This window comes from Lissotriton helveticus, chromosome 5_1, assembly GCF_964261635.1.
Source record: "Lissotriton helveticus chromosome 5_1, aLisHel1.1, whole genome shotgun sequence".
In the NCBI taxonomy this organism is placed as follows: domain Eukaryota; kingdom Metazoa; phylum Chordata; class Amphibia; order Caudata; family Salamandridae; genus Lissotriton; species Lissotriton helveticus.
In genome coordinates, this window is record NC_136065.1 from 1,325,886,733 (window position 1) to 1,325,908,037 (window position 21,305).

The 21,305-nt window shown below is 45.1% G+C and overlaps 1 protein-coding gene across 2 annotated transcripts in view; it reads left to right on the forward strand.

The window, feature by feature from the left end:
* LOC144755356 (receptor-type tyrosine-protein phosphatase V-like) overlaps nucleotides 1-21,305 on the forward strand; it is a 704,907-nt gene that overhangs the window by 332,232 nt on the left and 351,370 nt on the right. For both annotated transcript variants that reach the window (XM_078644168.1, XM_078644167.1), the window contains one exon: nucleotides 10,160-10,426. In XM_078644168.1, coding sequence (XP_078500294.1) covers nucleotides 10,160-10,426 — 267 coding nt within the window. The remainder of the gene's footprint in view (nucleotides 1-10,159; nucleotides 10,427-21,305) is intronic.

The window sequence follows — 21,305 nt, forward strand, 5'->3', positions numbered from 1 at the left end:
CAGGGCGGCACAACACACATTTATAACACAACAACACAGTTTCACACAAACCCTGAAGTCCCTTGAGGCAATTGCAGTATATATAGATAAAATGCATGCATAGAAACAGGCTTGTTTGAATTGTGCTCAAGCGAATACTGCTAAATGCACACAGCTGATTTCACACATACGTGTAGTATTAATCTATTTGTTAAAAAAAAAGAAATTGGGTATCCTACAGTCCACCACATGCCAGCTTTTCTTGTTTTTGCAGTGTAGAATACGTAATACTTCTCAGAGAAAGGGACGTGGTACATCTAGTGTGACTCACAGCACAGGAGAACACCATAAACAGCAGTTCCAACCTCTAAAGCCTTAATTAATGCGGTTTGGCTCTCCTTGCGACTGGTTGTGCCTGAAAATTACCTTATGCCCTCTATGAGCGGAGGAAGGGTGGTGTTGGCCTAATGGCAGCCTGTGGGTAGTGGATTGGCTGAAGCAAGTGTGCAGCCTCACAGTGAGTGTGCAGCACAAGCTGAGATGTATAATCGTCCCTCAGTTATCACAATGGACAGCAAGAGGACATACTCCGATCCAATAACATTATGCAAGACCGAAATATCCTTCTGGTCTGAACTAAGATGTGATTGGACAAGACACTATCTTCATGCCAATTGCTGTAAGAGGATGGTAAAAAAAACATTGGTTGAAAAGGGCAGACCCAATTCCTACTCCAAGTATATTGTAGGCAAAAGGTCTTTTTGACTGCTGTGCTGTCAACCCAGACATATTGAAGGCTCCTCCGTTCAAAAAGATCTATGCAAAAGCATGGATTAACAAAGAACCAATCTTAATGCTCCTATCAATCATGCTATGGTGAAGTATTTACACATATAAAGAGAAGAAACCGTATTACCCACATAAAATCAATATTGTGTTAAATCATTTTTGTAAAAGATCAATGTCATAATATCCCAGGTGATGTCAAAGAAATATGAGGATAGGCGCTGGGTTGTCATAAAACCTATAGGTTCAGTGGCAACTAAATTATTATTGCTAGTGGAATGATATACAATGTGAAGTCTTGTTGTCACTGGAAGGGTTTTACCACTGCTTCCTCACTGTCAACATAGGTAAGTGGGTATTAATAGCACATGTGCAGTAATCCTGGAAAATGATGGCTGTAATATCTTCAGTTTACCAATTTTGGATAGGTGGAGAATATTGCATCATTTTGGTAGAGAAGTGGTGTGGAGGAAGGAGAAAACTCAGTTTTTATTTATTTATTTATTTAAGAGATTTATAAAGCGCTCGGCTACCCCCGAGGGGGTGTCCCGGCGCTAACGACTGAAATTCAGAGGAGAACAACCACATCGTCAGTTTGCGGCGAAAGACAGGTTCAGTGGGAGCAAATCTTAAATCCAAGGGAAGTTTGTTCCAGAGTCTGGCCGTCAGGACTCCGAATGCTCTTCCGCCCATCCTAGAGAGACGGAAACGTGGGACAACCAGAAGACGAAGGCTATTAGATCGTAAAGATCTGATGGAGTGAGAAAGGACAATCTGTTTTTTCAAGTAATCTGGACCAAAATCACTCAAAGCTCGAAAAGCGAGTGTTAAAATCTTAAAATGGATGCGACGAGCAACGGGGAGCCAGTGAAGTTTTTCGCTGTAGGCTGCCACTGACTGACGATAAGGAATATTACCGATGAGTCTGGCCGCGGCATTCTGCACAATCTGCAGGCGTTCGATCTGGTACATAGGGGCGCCAGCGTAGAGACTGTTTCCGTAGTCCAGGTGAGATGTAATTAACGCCTGGACCACAGTTCTACGAGCATTTAGAGGGAGGTAAGGAAAGATCTTTCTCATCATACCCAGTTTCGCAAAGCAAGCGGCGGTGGTTTTGTTAATGTGGGGAATACAGGAGAGGGTATTATCAAACTGGAAACCCAGGTTGCGGACTGTGAGGGCTGGAATAGGCGGGGGGTCAAGCACAGTCGGCCACCAAAGGCTAGAGGAAATAGTAGTCTTCTGATTGAAGAACATTACCTCCGTCTTGTCAGTATTAAGTCTGAGATGGTTGGTAGTCATCCAGGTACATATATTATTCAGACACTGGCGGAAGTTGGCAAACCCGGGGTCAGAGTGATCCCTAAATGAGAACACCAGCTGAGTGTCGTCAGCATAAGAGATCACCCTGACACCCCAAGATTCCACCACCTTAGCCAGTGGGGCCAGATAAACATTAAACAACAAAGGGCTCAGGGCCGAGCCCTGGGGGACACCACAAAGAAGGGGCTGACCCACAGATTTAAAAGGTCTGAAGAAAACCCTCTGAGAGCGATCTTTCAGAAAAGAAGCAAGCCATGCCAGCACCATGCCCCCAATTCCCGCCTGACTAAGGCGATCCAGTAGTATTGCATGTGAGACGGTATCAAAGGCCGCGGACAGGTCGAGGAGGACTAACATAGCTTCCTCGCCCCTGTCCACACACTCTCTGATTGTCTCAGAAACCTCCAAAAGAGCTGTCTCTGTGCTAAAGCCCGTTCTAAATCCCGATTGGGAGTCATGGAGTAGCCGGTTAGTTTCCAGATATTCTGCCAGTTGAAGTTGTACAGCTTTCTCCAGAATTTTAGCTGAATTGGGGAGAAGGGAGATCGGGCGATAGTTATTAAATTGGGCAGGGTCAGCGTTCGCCTTTTTCAGAATAGGAACTAGCATCGCCTCTTTCCACACCGAGGGAAATTGGCCTGATTCAAGAGAGGAGTTCCAAATAGAAAGGAGAGGATTAATCAGTACGGGAGCTAATATTCCCATCATTTTAGCAGGGATAAGGTCAAGGGGAGAGCCAGATTTACAATGGGCGATTAATCTCAGTGAGGACTCAATGGTCAACTCCTTAAAGGATTCGAAAGAGGAAGTACCCCGCTCTGCCTCTCTGGAGGTCAGGAGAGATCCCTCCAAGGGAAAAGCCGATCTGATGGTCAAGATTTTCTCCTGGAAATGGTCAGACAGACCATTGCATAGGGCTTGACTGGCCACAATCTGAGGGGACAAGGCGGCAGGGTGAGTAAAATCCTTTACAATTTTAAAAAGAGATTTAGAAGAATTCTTGGATTTCTCAATTTGTAGAGAGAAAAAATCTCTCATTGTAGATCGTTTGAGGTTGAGAAATTTTCTTAAGGCGACTTTATAGATGGATTTGGCCTCCGGGTCATAGTCTTTCCGCCATTGACGTTCTAATTTTTTGCATCGGCTCTTTTCCTCCCGGAGGGTCGGGGAAAACCAAGGAGCCGAAGGGTGAGATCTGGCGGAAGTAATAGGTTGGAGAGGCGCAATGGAGTCAATGGCAAGCAATAAGGATGAATTCAGCTTTGAGACCCTTTCATCAATGTTATTAGTCATGGGTTCCACGAGGTCGGGGAGCAAGGGGCTCAGGGTGGCGCAGGTAACTTTGTGCCATTTTCTCCCGAACTCCTTATTGAGTGCAATAGGCATGGGTGCCATAGTAAGGGCGAGATCAAAAGGGAGGAGATAGTGATCCGACCAGGTAAGGGGGAGGGGTGGCTGAAGCCTGATATCCAGATTCCCTGTGAAAATCAGGTCCAAAGTATGACCAGCTACATGTGTGGGGCCCTGCACTAGTTGATGGAGATTCAGACTCTTCATAGTATCGAGGAACTGGGTAGCCTGCATACATAGTGGATTATCCACATGTAGATTAAAATCACCCAACACCACAAAGTGAGAATGTTTAAGGGATAAGTCTGCAATCAAATGGACCAAGGAGGTAAGGGAGGCTGCCGTTGCCGTGGGAGGGTTATATACTAAAATCCCAGCAAAAATAACGGCCGCTGAATCAGCAATAGTAAAGTACATGGCTTCAATCTTGCCAATATTCCCAAGTTTACTAACAATCAGTTTAAGATGGTTTTTAATTATAATGGCAAGGCCCCCACCCATTTGACCACCTTCACGATGAAAGCCGTTCAGGAGGTAGCCTGGGGGGGGTAGCTAAAAGAATGTCAGGGTTCGAGGAGTCCCTCAGCCATGTCTCCGTGAGAAACAGTACATCCCAGGCATCAGAGGTAAGGGATGACCAAATTTCACCAGCATGGCGTGGGAGCGAGCGGCAATTAACCAAAGCAGTTTTCAGCGTTATCGTTTGGGTAAGTCGTTTATTTATGTTATAATAATGAGGTGGACGTTTACTTACTGGCGGTAATCTAAACGCACAATGGGAACAATCATAAGAAGAGTGTTCCAGATTACAAGGGCAGCAGATGAGGGACGAGATGCATACCCTGGGTCTCATTTGTAATAATTGATTTCTGGACCAGCTTACCCTGGGAGCAGCCGAATGACAGACAGGGGGACCGGCACTGGGCACGGGCCAGGCGCGGACGGGTGCAGACGGGCTTGCCTTAGGCGCGCCTTCGGCGCGCCCGCTGCGCCCGCCCGCTGCGCCCGCCCGCTGCGCGGACGGGAAGACCATCTGTTATTATACATGAGGAGGGTGGGAGGCGGCCAGAAGCTGGACCGCTACCCTGCCTACCCCAAGATGGCGGCTGTCCCTCTGCGTGCCGGCGTCAGCGCCAAGATCGGCTGCGCCGGTGGGCAGAAGCGTGCTGGGACCCTGTAGGCGACGTAAGTCTCGCCTAAAGATCAGTGCACTAATGTGGTTAAAATTTCACAATTTAAAATATATACAGTTGTTAAGAACGAATCACCAGAAAAGTGCCAGGCGCAAAGTAAATTACAAAAGAGAGCACCCCCGGCTTTCCGCCTCAGGGGAAGGTAGTATTCAGTCTGAAATCGGCTGAAAAAGCACGCCTTAAATAAACACGGGAGGGCGGGAGGCGGCCAGAAGCTGGACCGCTACCCTGCCTACCCCAAGATGGCGGCTGTCCCTCTGCGTGCCGGCGTCAGCGCCAAGATCGGCTGCGCCGGTGGGCAGAAGTGTGCTGGGACCCTGTAGGCGACGTAAGTCTCGCTTAAAGATCAGTGCACTAATGTGGTTAAAATTTCACAATTTAAAATATATACAGTTGTTAAGAACGAATCACCAGAAAAGTGCCAGGCGCAAAGTAAATTACAAAAGAGAGCACCCCCGGCTTTCCGCCTCAGGGGAAGGTAGTATTCAGTCTGAAATCGGCTGAAAAAGCATGCCTTAAATAAACACGGGAGGGCGGGAGGCGGCCAGAAGCTGGACCGCTACCCTGCCTACCCCAAGATGGCGGCTGTCCCTCTGCGTGCCGGCGTCAGCGCCAAGATCGGCTGCGCCGGTGGGCAGAAGCGTGCTGGGACCCTGTAGGCGACGTAAGTCTCGCCTAAAGATCAGTGCACTAATGTGGTTAAAATTTCACAATTTAAAATATATACAGTTGTTAAGAACGAATCACCAGAAAAGTGCCAGGCGCAAAGTAAATTACAAAAGAGAGCACCCCCGGCTTTCCGCCTCAGGGGAAGGTAGTATTCAGTCTGAAATCGGCTGAAAAAGCACGCCTTAAATAAACACGGGAGGGCGGGAGGCGGCCAGAAGCTGGACCGCTACCCTGCCTACCCCAAGATGGCGGCTGTCCCTCTGCGTGCCGGCGTCAGCGCCAAGATCGGCTGCGCCGGTGGGCAGAAGCGTGCTGGGACCCTGTAGGCGACGTAAGTCTCGCCTAAAGATCAGTGCACTAATGTGGTTAAAATTTCACAATTTAAAATATATACAGTTGTTAAGAACGAATCACCAGAAAAGTGCAAGGCGCAAAGTAAATTACAAAAGAGAGCACGCCTCAGGGGAAGGTAGTATTCAGTCACTTGAGCATCAAGATTTTTTAGGTCTCGCCTAGACGAAAGCAAAAAGCGAAGCTTTTTGCTGTCTAGGGCGAGACAACTTATGTAGTCACTTCTGGTTAGGTCTCGCCTAGACGAAAGCAAAAAGCGAAGCTTTTTGCTGTCTAGGGCGAGACAACTTATGTAGTCACTTCTGGGGGAATGTGGACTGCAAAGTGTTACGAGCTTCTCCTGGCGGAGATTTTATCTCGTGGGCGCGCACGTCGCCGTGCCTCATATTGCCATGCGCACACAGGCAGCCCCCACACCCCTGCACACAGATTACACAGGCACACGCTGCAGCCCCCCCACCACACACACACATACAGACACGCACGCATACACACGCCGCTGCCCCCTACCTTCCCCCCCTGCACAGACACACACCCCCCGCCCCATGCATCGTGAGATCTGCCATACCTTCAGGGGAAGGAGCGAGAGTGGCAGCAAAACCGGCAGCTTCCCCCAGACCGGGGGCGCATCCCCGCCAGCCTCCGCCAACATCGCTGAGAGCTGCGGTTGCAGGCCCCCGGCGTAAGAAGCAGGCCCCCGCACACTGGGAATAGCAAAAGGGGACGAGATCCATGGCGCGCGACACGGCACAGGGAGGCGGTGCGCGCCACGCCTCCGTCGCTGGCTGGAACGTGTGCGCGTGCTCCGCAGCCTCTCGCGAGCACGCCTCCTTCTGGTTGTGGTTTCAATGTTAGATGCAACGGAACGGAACAGGCTTACCGATAACATCTGCGGTCTGCAAGGTGATCCGCTTGTATTTATTTATTTCCCCCTCCACTTTTTACATTACTTTAAAACGCGGCGCACGCTTTACGCATCCCGCTCACTTTATTTATTTCCCGCTCCACTTTTCTCGTGAAGCCCAACGCTCCATTCCTCTCCCTTCTCAACATACTATGTTACTGGCCAGACACGTGCAGTAACAGAGTATGTTGAGAAGGGAGAGGAATGGAGCGTTGGGCTTCACGAGAAAAGTGGAGCGGGAAATAAATGTCTACTATGAACTGCGCAGTCTTGAGGGTGTCTGTTTCTTGGTGCTGGTGAAAGTACATTGTGGGTTTACCACTCTCCTGGGGGCTCTCAGGGCCAAGGGCCGCCGTTTTCATATTATAAGGGTGCATGATACTAAATAGAAATAGAAGCATGTGCAATGTAACTGAACGGGTGCTTATGTAAAGCACACCATTATCTTAGGAGGAGTTTGCGCTACACAAAAGCGAAGTAAAATAAATAAAATACATTATGACACAGCACAACCTTACAACAACGGGTGACACAGGCACTGTGCAATAGTATCATGGTCTTTGGGGGAGGCATGGGCACGTCGCTAAAAGTCGGAACACGCATCTCATTACATGTACAACTGGAGCTGGCAGGGATTTCATTCAGCAGTTTGGAGTTGGAAAACAATGTTTGGCTGTTTCCAATTGTTCCCCTAAGGTGCTCTTGCAGAGGGATCTTGGCACGGGAGCCACGTGCTACGCAGGGACAAAGGTTTCAGGTCATGTGCGTGCATACTCCCGCAGTTTGGGGGCCGGTGACACAGGAACGGTGCTGCGAGGAGGTGGGAAGGACATGGATCCCTCCTGTGCCGTCTTTGCTTGGGCGTCAGGGGCTTCTATGCGGGAGGCTACAGTTAGAACTTTCATGTCTGGGAAATTGATTTGTATAGCGCTCTAATCACCTGAGAGAGTATCCAGTTCGTAAACATGTACATTTGAGATTATGATGATAACTACAGGTATGAATGGCACCGTTTTTCATATGATTCTGAAATTGGAGCGAAAGAATTAATAAAACATAACCACTCTTTTGTCCTTAATCGTTCTGTTTAAATGTTCATGGCCTAGCTCCTGGGCCTGTGCAGTGAGTGAGAATCTGACCCTTCCCAGCTGCAAGTAGAACCCTGCACTCCCCCCATTCTGAAGGCACTCGCTCTTTGAGTGAATCTCTGTCTATATCTAGAGATGCAGACTTCAACTCATAGAGGTGAATGTTCTGTGAATCTAACCATGTGCGTCCTCATAATGTCCAGGAACCTTCTTCACAACAGATTTCCGCTTTGCTGGTTTGTGAATGGGGTTCTAAGCCGCCCAAAGATATTGACATTCAGTCACTCCTTGGATACTCGCGCCTAGGGGTAGAATGTAAGATGAACATGCATTGAAAATGCAATAGGTCCTGCCTTTAATTAAGTCAAAGCCATTTGCTTTGCTATACAATACCATTAGCAAAGCAAATGGCTTTAACTTAATCAAGGCGAGACCTATTGCATTTTCAATGCTTGTTTAACATGGTCAATCTACCGCCAAATTGGATATTGAAAAATATTAGTTTATAAGGGTGTTTCTAACGTGGCATTAGTATGGTTGCTTGTTAAATGTTTTCCACACGGTCAGGTCATACTGATCTGATATTTTCATTCAAGTAAATCTTAATCTGTTGATGGTTGGAATAGTGAGAGACGTCGTAACAGTCTACATTCAGAGTGTTGTTCCCATTGTCTTATTTAGCTTACTCAAATATATTTCACCGTTTTTGCAGAGCAAAAGTAAACCTGGTCAGTCCTGGGGGGGTAATATGAAATCCAAATTAGCATATTTCACATAGGTACTGATGGGATTATAGAGTCCAAGGGAGAGAGGGAAGGCCTGGTTTTAGATCTGCAGCAGAGGGAAGCAGACTGTTTGATGGGGAGTGTTCAGCATGTAAAGGGAGAAGGGTTGGTGGTGTTATCATTTGACTGATGGGGTTAGCTTGTGATTTGTATTGTGCAGTAGTAACAGAGGAACTGAAAGTCAGTCAGGTGCTTGGTCCGCAGTAAATGCAGAATCCTGTTGGAAGGTGGAGCGAACATGAGGCTGAGCAGCAAAGTGTCAAGGGTAAAATGCAATAGGATCCGCCTGAAGTGGACCTCCTAAGAGACCTGGGCCCTGTTATAACACAACAGACATTAATGGAGGTATCCTTTCCAAATAATCATACAGAATTAATGATTTATTATATAGTCCTTTTAAGGAACAAAGCTGCTTCTTGACAAACAGTAAGAGTATCACACAATATGCCTTACTGCATTTTAATAATGTAAATATTGAAAATGGTAAGAATGAATGTATGCTCAATGCTCTGGAGATTACACTGTGCGTGATAAATGGATGGTTTATATAACTCATTATTTGAGAAGGATGCCTCTATGGGCAAAATTGAAGGGGCCAGCTATGTTTTTGGTCAAAGGAGAGACGGGGCCACAGATGCTTTGTTCAGGAGGAAGTATTAAGCAAGAACAGGTCCTGAACTTGAGAGATGAGACGATGGGAGACTGAGGTCCGTAGATTACGTCATGATATTCCAATGTCGTAAATGGTTATGTGTAGATCATAACTTTGATGGCAATAGGAAGCTACTGTATGCTACGCTTATGGAAAAAAGGGGAAGTTTTTTCAATTTCCCCAGATTTAGAGCTTTTCTATTTATCTGTAATTATTTGTTCAGGGTTTACCGATACATCTCTCTCCTTGTACTTTCTTAGTGTATTTTTAGAGCGATGCAGGAGAAAATTTAATTCAACATATAGAATATATGTCTATAGAAAGGTATGTCGGGTGGAGGCAGTGGGGGAGTAATGTGAATATATAAATAGTATACCTGCAATGCGTCAACAATTGGTTAACAATGTTGAGAATTGTTTTTACTAAGGTTAATATCGCAGTAATCTTCGGTCTGAAATACGGTAGGGCCACTGTATGTGGAGACGAGCACAATTAAATTGTGCACCGGGCATTAGTGTACGTTTTGGGAAACCAGACTTTGTTATAGATACGTCACAGGATATTGTGACAGAGTGGCTTTTTTGTTGCTTTTTTACTTTTTTACTTGTGTATCCTGAATACACTACTTTCTTGGACTGATGCGTGCAAATGTGTAAAGGCTTTCAGTAAATCCTACATATGACATTATAAGAGTGAGTCAGAAAATATTTAGCATTTCATTTAGTTTTGTATAACGCTAAACCAATTTTTGATGGATTTTGTATGTTTCTTCCAAATGTATTTCACCCGAAACCACACCGACAATAAACATTTTATTATTCAGAGTGAAATAACGATGTGATTAAGATTTTGAACTATATACATTTAAGAATTGATAGCATTTTTAGATTTGTTAATAGAACGTTGTGTTCAGTATAAGAAGATGAGCGCTTTTAAGCCTATGATAATATCAAATTAAACAACAGTTCATTACGCTAATAACCGCGCTAAGCATTTATAGAGCCCCACCACTGCTTGTTTAATTGTACAATTGGGAAATAATGAGCACTATCCCTACTGTTTCTCCCTCTAAACTTTAGACCCTTTTCCTCCATCTGGACTGAGTCTCAGCAGTCAAGGGAGTCTGTCATCTCTGTTTGCCCACTGGAACCCCGCCCGTGGCAGCAGCTACGTCACCAGGCTGTACTCCGCAGAGACCAATCAGCTTCTTCATAACCGCTGCTTGGGAAGAGAAGTCACCAACATCACCTACTCATCACTCACTGCTGGAACGCAGTACCTCTTTGAGATCAGCACTGTGGCTGGACCCCACACCTCCGCTCCGCAGTATGCCACAGAGTGGACCCGTGAGTGCATGCCTTTATTCCCTGTGTATTTGTGTATTTCTAGGTTTAGAGAAGTGTGTTCCAGTGCCCCCGAGCTCCATATCATCAGAACTTCATGTTTCTCTTCCTGGTCTTCCTGTTTATAAGCCATTGCCATCGAGTGTGTAGATCCAGTTAATTCAATTGAAGCTACCTATGGCTACAACTTGGAGATACATTGGAACACAAGCTTAGGAAAGAACATATATGGCTTGAAGAAATTATAGCTATATGGAACCTTTAAATTGGGGGTTTGTGTACAGGTTATGTTGCCTTTCAGCCACATCGGAGCATTTCATGTCTTTTTAATCATGTGGGTGTCTTCAGATTCCATCCAGGTTGTCGCTAACAAGAGTCTGGGAAGTAAGTGCCAATGTATGAAAATATAATGTTAAAACCATATCAAACAAATCAGCTGCTGGCTATTGGCAGATGTTCTCCAAATTCTCATGCCAATTTGAAACCAGTGCCTGAACTGTTTAAAGCACACCCATTTCATTCCCAGGGAATGACATATGTAGAGTCACCGTCCACTTAAAGGTGCGCTTAAAAATAGCAAGCCATGCTCAAGAAAGCACATTGTAAGCCAACTTTAAAGTGTTTGGTCTTCGTGGACCTCGTCAAAAATATAACTGCCTTCATTGGCACAGCAAGGAGATAAGAAAGCAGTATTTGAGGCTCCGAAAAATCAGTCAACCTTGTCTCCAGTACAGTATATGAAGCATCACTGCAAACCAAGTACTAGCGGCAACAGTGTTAGCGTTCTTTACACATGCCAGAAACTGCTTAGTCACCAGTACAATACAATCAGACACACGCATACACAAGCAGTGTCAGAGTAAACGTCGTTCACACAGAATCCCTACAGTGCAGCCAGCAGCAGTGCAGGCTGAAGGGAACCACACCCACCAACCCTTCGGATAGTTTGAGCTGCATTGCTCCCGGTGGAGCAGGATCAAGTCGATTTGCATATTGGTCTAGAGAGGCGCAAAGGGCAAGAACATGATGGCTTGTAATGCCACCCTAGTGATCAGCCCTCACTGCCTAAGGCCAACGGCAGTGCACTGCAGGCTGCAAGGTAAGGTGTATTTTCATAGCAGCTGGATAGTTTAGAGGCCACAGTGATTCACTGAATAAACGAAAGTGAAGCTATGCTTGGGATTAGTTATTACATCTTAACGTGTTTAAAAGAAACGCTTCCACAATTGACTTTAAAAAAGACAAAGTGAAGTTACTGTGTCAAAATAAATCTAAAAAAACAGTATCATTTGTTAGTTATGGTTACCTCTGATATGAAAGACGCACACAACAGCCATACAAACCATAACTTACACACCTAATGCAACACCTATCACGTTACAATAGTTATGGTAGTAAACACCTAAAAGCACAGCACTATTAAATAACAGTACTTATAAATACTACTACCTGCACAGTCATGTCATTCTTAATGTGACTGATACTGTGACATGAAACCTAATTGTTAAGACTATTAAAGACATACGTAGCTGCGCATCAAGGGTGACGTCATTAGCACTGCATTTGGTGTGGGATTGGCAGTTGTGTGGGTTGTGGATTGCAGAGCTAACCATACTTGCCACATTTCTGTGGTAAGCCCTTGATCTTTGATCTTTATAATTGTAGAGTAACCTTGAAGTATGATGGACCAAGTTACAGGCATATCAATCCACAGGAATGCCAATGGCCATTGATAGCCAAAGTGACATCAATCGCCATATTACTTCCATTAACGCCACTGGACCACATATAGACCTCCAGCATCCTTTCATTATCCAATTTGTGATCTGCCTCTGCCTAGAGAATTAAAGAGTCCGCCTCGGGTAGCAGGTCATGCCTCTTATTGATGCCCATCAAAGCATAGTTGATGGCACTGAGATATCTGATACAGTACCATTTGATGACATTTGGGTTCACTCGTAGTTCCATTTATCTGAGACCTTTGAGGACTCGGCGTATGCGTTGAGGGCCGAGTTCACATTCAAATCCATCCTAACCCTCATTCATTTTCAATTATTCCACCTTGATTGATGATGTGTTTTCAGTGTAATTCATCATTCCTCGCCATTCCTCACCATTTAGCTCTTAATTAATAGTGTGGATCACAGATGTGTAAAGAAATGTAGTTCTCATATATTTCACAAAAGGACAGAGGTCATTTCTGGATTAATCTATTCAGACATTCGCGGTCTAGAGAATTGTGGACTACTCCGTTTAAATGTCTATTTAATCTTTGTATAAAGGCTAAAGAGAAGCTCTCAGCAGAGTACCGCTAATAATGGAAGCACTCTATCGTTTGTAAAACTGACCTTGTCAGGGACAGAACAGAAGAAACATAAAAACACAATCTTCATTAACTGGTTACTCCTCAAACCTTGCTTTACAAGGCCGTAGTTTTCAGCATAGTGCCTCTGTCACACAGTCTTTAATTTCTCTTGTTTACGTTTTATTAAGGAGATTTATGAGTTAAGCTCTTTGGATAATATTGCTTTCACTATTGTATTTAATGGGAGTTTCTGGGGGCGGTGTTTTTTAAGAAACAGTATAAACTAAGATTATTTTAACTCATCATCATCAATTGACTTTATTCGGTTAAAAAGGTAGTAACCATAAAAGTACATAAAAACAATTCATAATGCTACATCATCATTATTATTAAAAGAGATAATTAAAATCACAAGGTTATTGGCAGTGCAGGTATGGGTACAATATACAGTAGATTTAGATACAACGTACATTGAATTCAAGTGCATATTGATTTACGTAATCTAAAAACATTACTAAAATATTCCGAAATGGAAGCTACAATAAAAAAAACATCTAATTTCTGGAGTTCTAAGAAGGCGGCGCGACAATGTCTAACATTCATTTCCTTTAAAATCGGTACAATCAATCTTTTCCGGGGTAAAGTATAATATTTACAGAATAAAAGGATGTGGATGTCAGACTGTTCTGATAAGTCGTCACAAGGGCATTTAATTGAGTTACGAGACCAGCAGTTCATTACGGGAAAACTTAAAACCCTAAAACGAATACTTAACCTAAAACGGGTCAAAATGAATCGCGAGTGTTCAGACATGGAAAGGGTTAAATATGGTTGAATTTTACCCTGCATTAGTACGAATTGATGGGCTACAACAGACTTTTTCTTATTTTCCGCTGTCATTCTAATGTCTTCCAGGCGTTTCATACATTTTATTTTTAGTGACTTCCTCGTAATATTACACATAGACAAAGGATCATCATAGTAACTCATACAGCCAATGTCTCCAAGAAAGTCCCTGATATAAGTAAACTACCTTATCCTGCTCACATAATCCAAGCTTAATCCATCCCTTAAAATAGCACGATTCAGTACACACCCATCATTGGTCCAAGCCCTATGCCACAGCAGTACTGGTTGGACTCTAATTGTATCTTCAATGTGGGGTTGGCCGAGTTCCATATGACAAATGTAACTTGAGACACTCTCAGGTACAGCCAAGATGAATCTCAAGAATTTATGTTCTACAACCTGAATAGATTTTATATTGTCGTACCCCCAGAGCCCAGCACCATAGATGGCAATAGAGACGCAAGTGGCATTAAAAATTCGCAGAAGTTCTACAGTAGGTTTTTTCCCCATCTTTTTAGAAAAAATTTTAAGGGCTGTGATGGATTTGCAGAGCAGGACTTTCCTTGCTTTTATGGCATCTGCCCAGGTCCCTGCTTCATGGAATAAAATGCCAAGATATGAAAAGGTAGGGGTAAAAATCTAGAGGACTGGCATTAATGATCATCGGCCTCCTTTTTCTAATAGAACCAGGGCCACAATTCATGGTGAATGTTTTAGAACAATTGATTTGCAAATCCAAGTTTGTCATAAATGTATTAAAAGATGTTACAAGGCGTTGTAAGGCCACTGGCGTGCGAGCCATTAAGACCGCATCATCTGCGTATAGTAACGCAGGGATCGGTCTTTTGGCTACCCTTGGTATATCACAAGTTGTTTCCACCAGGGCATCCTCTAATCCATTAATATATACCAAGAATAAAAATGGCGCTAGGACGCAACCCTGCCGTACCCCACGCCCTACATCAAATGATCTAGTACAGTCACCATTTTTTCCATATCGCACTGTTGCGATAGCGCCTGAGTACAATTCCTTAAGAAAGGAAATTATACTTCCCTCTACACCAAGGAATTCCATAATGGCCCATAACTTGCTGTGTGAAACAGTCAAACGCTGACGTCAAGTCAACGAAGGTAAAATAAATAGGTTCCTGCCGTGCCTTAATATATTTCTGTTGAAGGATAAATAAATTCAGACCCTGATCAACTGTTACCACCCCCTTTTGAAACCCATATTGGAGGTCACTAATAATACAATTATGTTCCGCCCATTTTTGCAGCCTACCTAATATTACTCTTCCTAGAATTTTTACAGTGCTATCTAATAAGGAGATAGGTCGATAGCACGTGGGATTTTGCCTGTCCCCTTTTTTAAAAATAGGCACTATAACTGACATAAACCATGATGGAAGCAGGCTCGTCTTTAAGGATGCATTAAACAGTTGCACCAAAGATGGGCCCCATAAATCGATGTTATTTTTAAACAAATCGGGAGGTATGCCATTCGGACCTGGGACTTTACCGCCCGTGTTGCTTTAAGACTCTCAGTTACTTCTTTTAAGGTAATATTTAGTTCTAAGTCCTTTGCTTTAATTTCCCCCTGCTGCTGCATTAATGACCGCAACGGATGATTCTGTCCATCAGTTAAAGTACTATACAGACTAGAATAGTGATCAACCCAAGAGTCCTCTGTAATGGCAATTTCAACACGTGCTTTATCTGCACCAAAGAAAGGGGCATTCACTGCTTTCCAAAAAGCACAAACATCCTTACTCTGTGAAGCCTGCAAAGTGTCTCCCAGGCCTCCGTTTTAATTGCCAACTTCCTCCTTTTCAGTGCGCACTGATAAGATCTCCGCGCCTCCCTGACCAATATAAGATCACGGGGGACAACATGTAGCACTTTCTTGAGCTCAGAGTGAGCCTTTGTACATGTGGTTTCAAACCATTTTCCCGGCTTTTTTTTACATGATTTAGAGGCCACCGATAGGTTGTCCTTAATTTGACAAGCAATGACCTTAAACTGTTTAAGGATCTTCTGACTACCAACACTCTCATCTAGAACGGTCAGAAAACTAGGCAAGCAATTAGTTAGCAAGGTACACAAAAAGTCATTTGGAACCACCCTATCCCATTTAAGAACATAACCATTTTGCCTTACCATGCAATATCAGAAACTTTATGCATGGATGTATTGTCTACGCCCTTTCCCCGGAACGGGTTTATGATCTCCATAATTATCAGATAGTGATCCCTTAATGCAGTATGGAGGATCCAGCACCTTTTGACCATATGCCAATGCCTAAGAGAAGTTATTATAAAATCTATTGTGAATAATACGCCTCTGCCAATAAACGTAGGGGCGAAGGGGAGCTCTAATTGACCAATTTCATTTGCATACCCTAGATCTTCAGAGTGAACAATATCGTTTCGCTGGTCTCCACAGGTGGAGTGCTCAAAGTATGTTAAATCAATATCTTGGTCCAGCATGATACCACATACACCTTTCCGGCTTTTCTTACATATAGTACAGTTGAAGTCTCCCCCCCAAACAACCCATACATCTTTAGCATTATTGTCTGTTTCTTTGCTCACATCATTGCCCAACTTTTTAAGTATTGATTCCAAGTCTGCAAGAGGAATGTTGTTATAAAAATGTATAATTATAAGACACAATTCCTTATTTGCATCTATCCGTACTAACTGGTAGTAAGGATTACATGAAAATAATTGGATCTTCTGGCAGTTTAAATAATTAGATATGAAAACCGACAATCCCCCTTTAGCCCTGCCATGATGGACCCCTACTGCTGTTGTAAACAGAGTTTTGTAGCCAGGGAGATGGAAAGGTTCTAAGGCCCATGTCTCCTGAAAGCATAGGATGTCGAACTCTTCTATTGTTTTCAACCACGTAGGATTTGATATTTTGGATCTAAGTCCTGCCACATTCCAAAACATTAAGTGACTAACTTCCCTATTGGAAGGATCACTTCCCACTCGTACCTCCACTTTTAGTTCTAACTCTCCATGTAAATCAATTGAAATGCCACTATTATCAGAACTCTGCGGTACTTCCCCAATAGGTAAATTAAAACTGTCTGTCTGCTTGGCAACACCACTTTCCCCTACTGCTAGCTGCCTCACTGAGGGAACTTGGTATTTATTGATATTCCCCCCGTGATTAATCACTGTGTCCTGAAAACATGTATGGTTTGGCTGAAGGACAAGTACGTTACTATTAGAAGCAGGTTCTGTAGTCATGGAAAATACCCTTTGGGAACTACCCGCAACATAATTTCCTGTGCCCCCGGGAAGAAGTCAATCGACTCCCTCCATGCCCGTTAAGGCCGCATAGCAGTTCTAAACAAGTATAGAGTAGTCAACCTGATGTTGAAAAAACTGCCTCAAGTGACTTTCCTGTGTTCGATATAGGGGCCTAGAACAAACGTTCTGACTTCTAAATGGAGGCCCAATGTTATTTTGAAACAGGGGCCTTAGATTTGTTAGAGGGTCCATTAGCCCTCTAGGGTAAAAGTAGGTCAAGTCACGCACAACAATTCCACTACTACCATGTTGCGGAAACCAGTTCACAATATGACTAACAGCCCTACCATCCCTGAAATTTACTATAATTAAGTCACCCGTTATGTCCTTTATTCTTTGTCCCAACCAGGAAAGACGCCTGGCGAATAAAATGTCGCCATTTATTTCTGGTGGTAACGGGCGATTCTGTCTGAGCCAGAACATAGCTTTATTTTTCATCTGGTGCTGATCTTCTCTGCCACCCTCCTCTAGAACTGGCACTCCGGTAAGGACCACCACATACGGAACAGCTTCCAGAGGAAGTTCTACTGTACCCCTCTTAAGTGGAAATACCTTAGCCATGTTTCCATGATCATTCAGTTTTGGAGCGTTTCCTGGGGTATTGGATTTACCTGGAATATTTGGTTTTCCGCCTATACGATGCTCTATATCTACAATTTTAGCATTAGCCACTGTTGTTTTAGAGGGCATTGGTTCCAATGGCTTTGATGTAGCTTGATTAGCAATTTTTGATGGTTTCTGGATGACAACAGTTTGGGGTAGTGCAAGAATTGGGGGAGCTGGTATGGGCTTGGGTAGATATTTAACTACTTCTTTAATTTCCCCAATTGTCTGTTCTAAATTTCCCAGTTGTTCGGCTACTCTTTTTAGCCTCTCTATTACTGGGAATATAAGCGATTTAATTAGTTGTTCCATACTACCTATTAGATCAATGCTAGATGGATCTTGTATTGGGAAATCAGGTGGAATAACTTTTGCAGGTGAAGTGGGTGCATTAGATGAAGAACATACTGCATTCCCAAAATTAGTATGGCTAAACTCATTTATCTGTGGAGCATTCCGCCTTTTCCTCCTTTTTTTGGGGGGTGGTCCTTGAATTCGGGGAGTTTTTAGAGAAATCTTTGTTTTTGGGGTAGGCTCTGCTGGTGGTGACAAAGTATCTGGCAGGACCTCTAGCTCTGGAGTTGAGTTACATAAAGAAGCTAACATATTAATGACCGTGTCATTATTTACAACTAATGGCGAGGTTCTGTCTTGGAAAAGTAATGGGATGCTATCATTAAGGGAAACCTCACAACCCTCATTCTCACAGGGTGTGGCGGGAAGCGGTGATAAGGCTAACTGTATTGGGCCCAGAAAAGAGTGCTTATTCTTAATAAGTTCAATAGAGCGGCGTCTATCGGCCCGTCGCTCTACATGTGCAATTTCTCTGTCCGTTCCTATGGTAGTCCTAATGACATAGTTGTCAAGTGTTCCTTGATTTACCCCTCCTGGGAATGATGTTTTGTCCTTGGGGAGAGACGTCATCTTGGTTACCAGAGAAAAGAGTAAATTATATCGAACCGGTCAGTAAGCATGCATTTACCAAGAACAGAGTACTTCAATGAGTCTGCTTACTGGAATGTAGAATGTAGCATAAATAAAGGAATCCTGAATGTGGGTTCGTCTTCAGAAAGGGGGGGGGGGCCAGCCCAGCCTCCTCTGGCCTCTGAGGGCCACAGAGGGCCCGCCCTTTGCCCGGGCTTTGCCCGGCGCACCCGCGTGCTCCCGCGCAGCGGGATCCTAGGTCGATTAAGTAGACCGCGTACTGACCGGGGGAGGGGCCAATCAGTGAACGCAGACCAGGTGTAGAGGTCTCGCAGGGACTCCTGGGCAACCGAGTCCCTGCGGCGTTCAGGTAGCCCGCACCTTCTCCCCCCGCAGTTCACAGCACCAGAGCCCAAGGAGCAAAGAAGCACTTCAGAGGGTCCCACGGCGCGAAGCGGCACCCGCCAAGCGGGTGCGGCAAGATGCAGCGTCTATCAGGCAGCGTCCTTTAATCAGGTAATGTCCTCCCCAGAGTGCGATCGCCACCGCTAGTTGATGCAAGCAAGGCTCCCACTTGGGCTTAACGGTCAGCAGAGTTTGTAGTGCGTACTGACCGGTGGGCGGGGCCAATCAGTGAACGCAGACCAGGTGTAGAGATCTCGCAGGGACTCCTGGGCAACCGAGTCCCTGCGGCGTTCAGGTAGCCCGCACCTTCTCCCCCCGCAGTTCACAGCACCAGAGCCCAAGGAGCAAAGTAGCACTTCAGAGGGTCCCACGGCGCGAAGCGGGACCCGCGAAGCGGGACCCGCGAAGCGGGTGCGGCAAGATGCAGCGTCTATCGGCAGCGTCCTTTAATCAGGTAATGTCCTCCCTAGAGTGCGATCTCCACCGCTACTTGATGCAAGCATGAGTCAATTCCAGACGAAATGGTGAGGATGTTAAGGGGGTGGCACAGCCCAGCCACCTCTGGCCTCTGACGGCCACAGACGGCTCCGCCCTTGTCCCGAGCTTAACCCGGCACGACCCGCGCGCGATCCCGCGACGCGAGGGCTCCGTTCAAATTTAAGCGCATCCGGGCGCAATGTGGGCGGTGGCGGCTTCCGCCGCTATGTCTCCTGGGTATTGTAGTCTCTCTCCCTGGGGCCACGCCGCGATGTTGGAAGCTGCGGCTGCGGCGGGAGAAGACTCAGGAGACCGGGAGCAGAGCAGTGGCTCTGAGGGAAGCTAGTCACAGGTATGTGGGCCCCAAAATAATGCCAGGAAGGACCGCAGAGAACTACACTCTCCCCCGTGGTGCTCACAGTCACAGATCACCAGTCTGCCTTTCCCAGTTCAAAATCCACTCAGGTATAACGTTCCAAAGCAATAGCACACTCCTCACACTCATTAAAGGTAAAAATAACTTACCTTTAACAAAGCTTCTGAGAATTTGTTTGTGCTAACCATCACTCTGCTTGGGCTATAGCCAAGTCTCATATTAGCCCCATCGCACCAAAACCAGCTATGATCAGACATCAACGGTGTGAACAGAATAAGCACACTAGGTCCTGTTCCACCGAACCGCACATGCCTTTTTGCCATGAACAGCAGCTTTTTTAGACCGAGCCTATGGCAAGGCCCTGACCAACCCCTTCCCACTCAAACCAGCTGCACCTGGCCTCTGGTCCTGCACAGCATGCTCTGGTCCCTGAACCTGGCATACAGCCAGGCAGCGATCCTACTCCTGTCCAGCCCGAACCAGCTGTACAGAACTTTGATCTGTGTGCAGTGAACTTTAGACTCATGGTTTGGTTTATGGCCAATCCAGTCCCTCCAGGAGTCATTCCAATGAACCAGCTGCACACAAGGCCTTGCAGAAGGTCCTTTTTTTTTTTTTTTTTTTTTTTTTTAATCCGTGGATCAGGTTCCAGATTTGAGAATATGGATTTGAACACCCTGTACTGAACTAAAGTATCAGGATTCAAAATCTGAACCCATGAATCCAAAATGGCAACCCTCTAAATACTACAGTACAACAGAGAGCTCACTTTTGTGGCTGATGGCAGTATCTGCCTCTCCAGGACCTGCCTCACATCCTCCCTGGGATGAGAAGTGATTAGCCTAAGTTCCCTAGGTGTTTTTCGGAACTGCAGGTTCAGTGCCTTGTATCCTGTAATTGCAGCCATAATAAAATGTTCCCTTTTGACCAGCCAGGCAGATTGTTTCGGTTTGCAGATCCTCGAAAGTCCCATTAATATGCATTGCACCAAAAGAAAACGTTTCCTCTCCTCCAGTCAGATTCCTTCATTTTTTTAGTCTTTGATTGACACACTTGGCAAATCCAGGGAGGCAGCCCAACTGTCAAGAAAGCTGAACATTTGTTGTCCTCATTTAATCTTTAGTTTAATTCCTTGCCTTTTTACAAAAACAACTGACTGTATTTTTACATCGCAAACACAAAGAGATGATGGACAGAGCGCTGAAACTTTTCAGACACTCGCTCTCAGTCACTATTAGATCTGGGTTGAATCCATCATCGTACTTTAGCTCACTTTGCCACCCCAGTTCAGACCCAGCCATATGCAAATCAGTCTTATCCCTGTTCCACATGGAAACAGTCCAGCTCGAAATGCCAAGCCAAGTCTTCCCTCGACAGGAAACCAGTACCCTCGGACCAGTTTCGGGGTAACACCCCCTCATCAGCAAGGCTAGCTTGAATCCAGTGGTAAAGTGAGCAAGGGACCGATATTGGGGCATGCCCTGCCAACTTAGGTCAAACAAAGCAAACACAAAGAGATGATGAATGGAGCGTTGAAACTTTTCAGGCACTCACCCTCAGTCAGTATTAGATCTGGGTTGAATCCATCATCGTTCTTTAGCTCACTTTGCCCCCCCTTTTTAG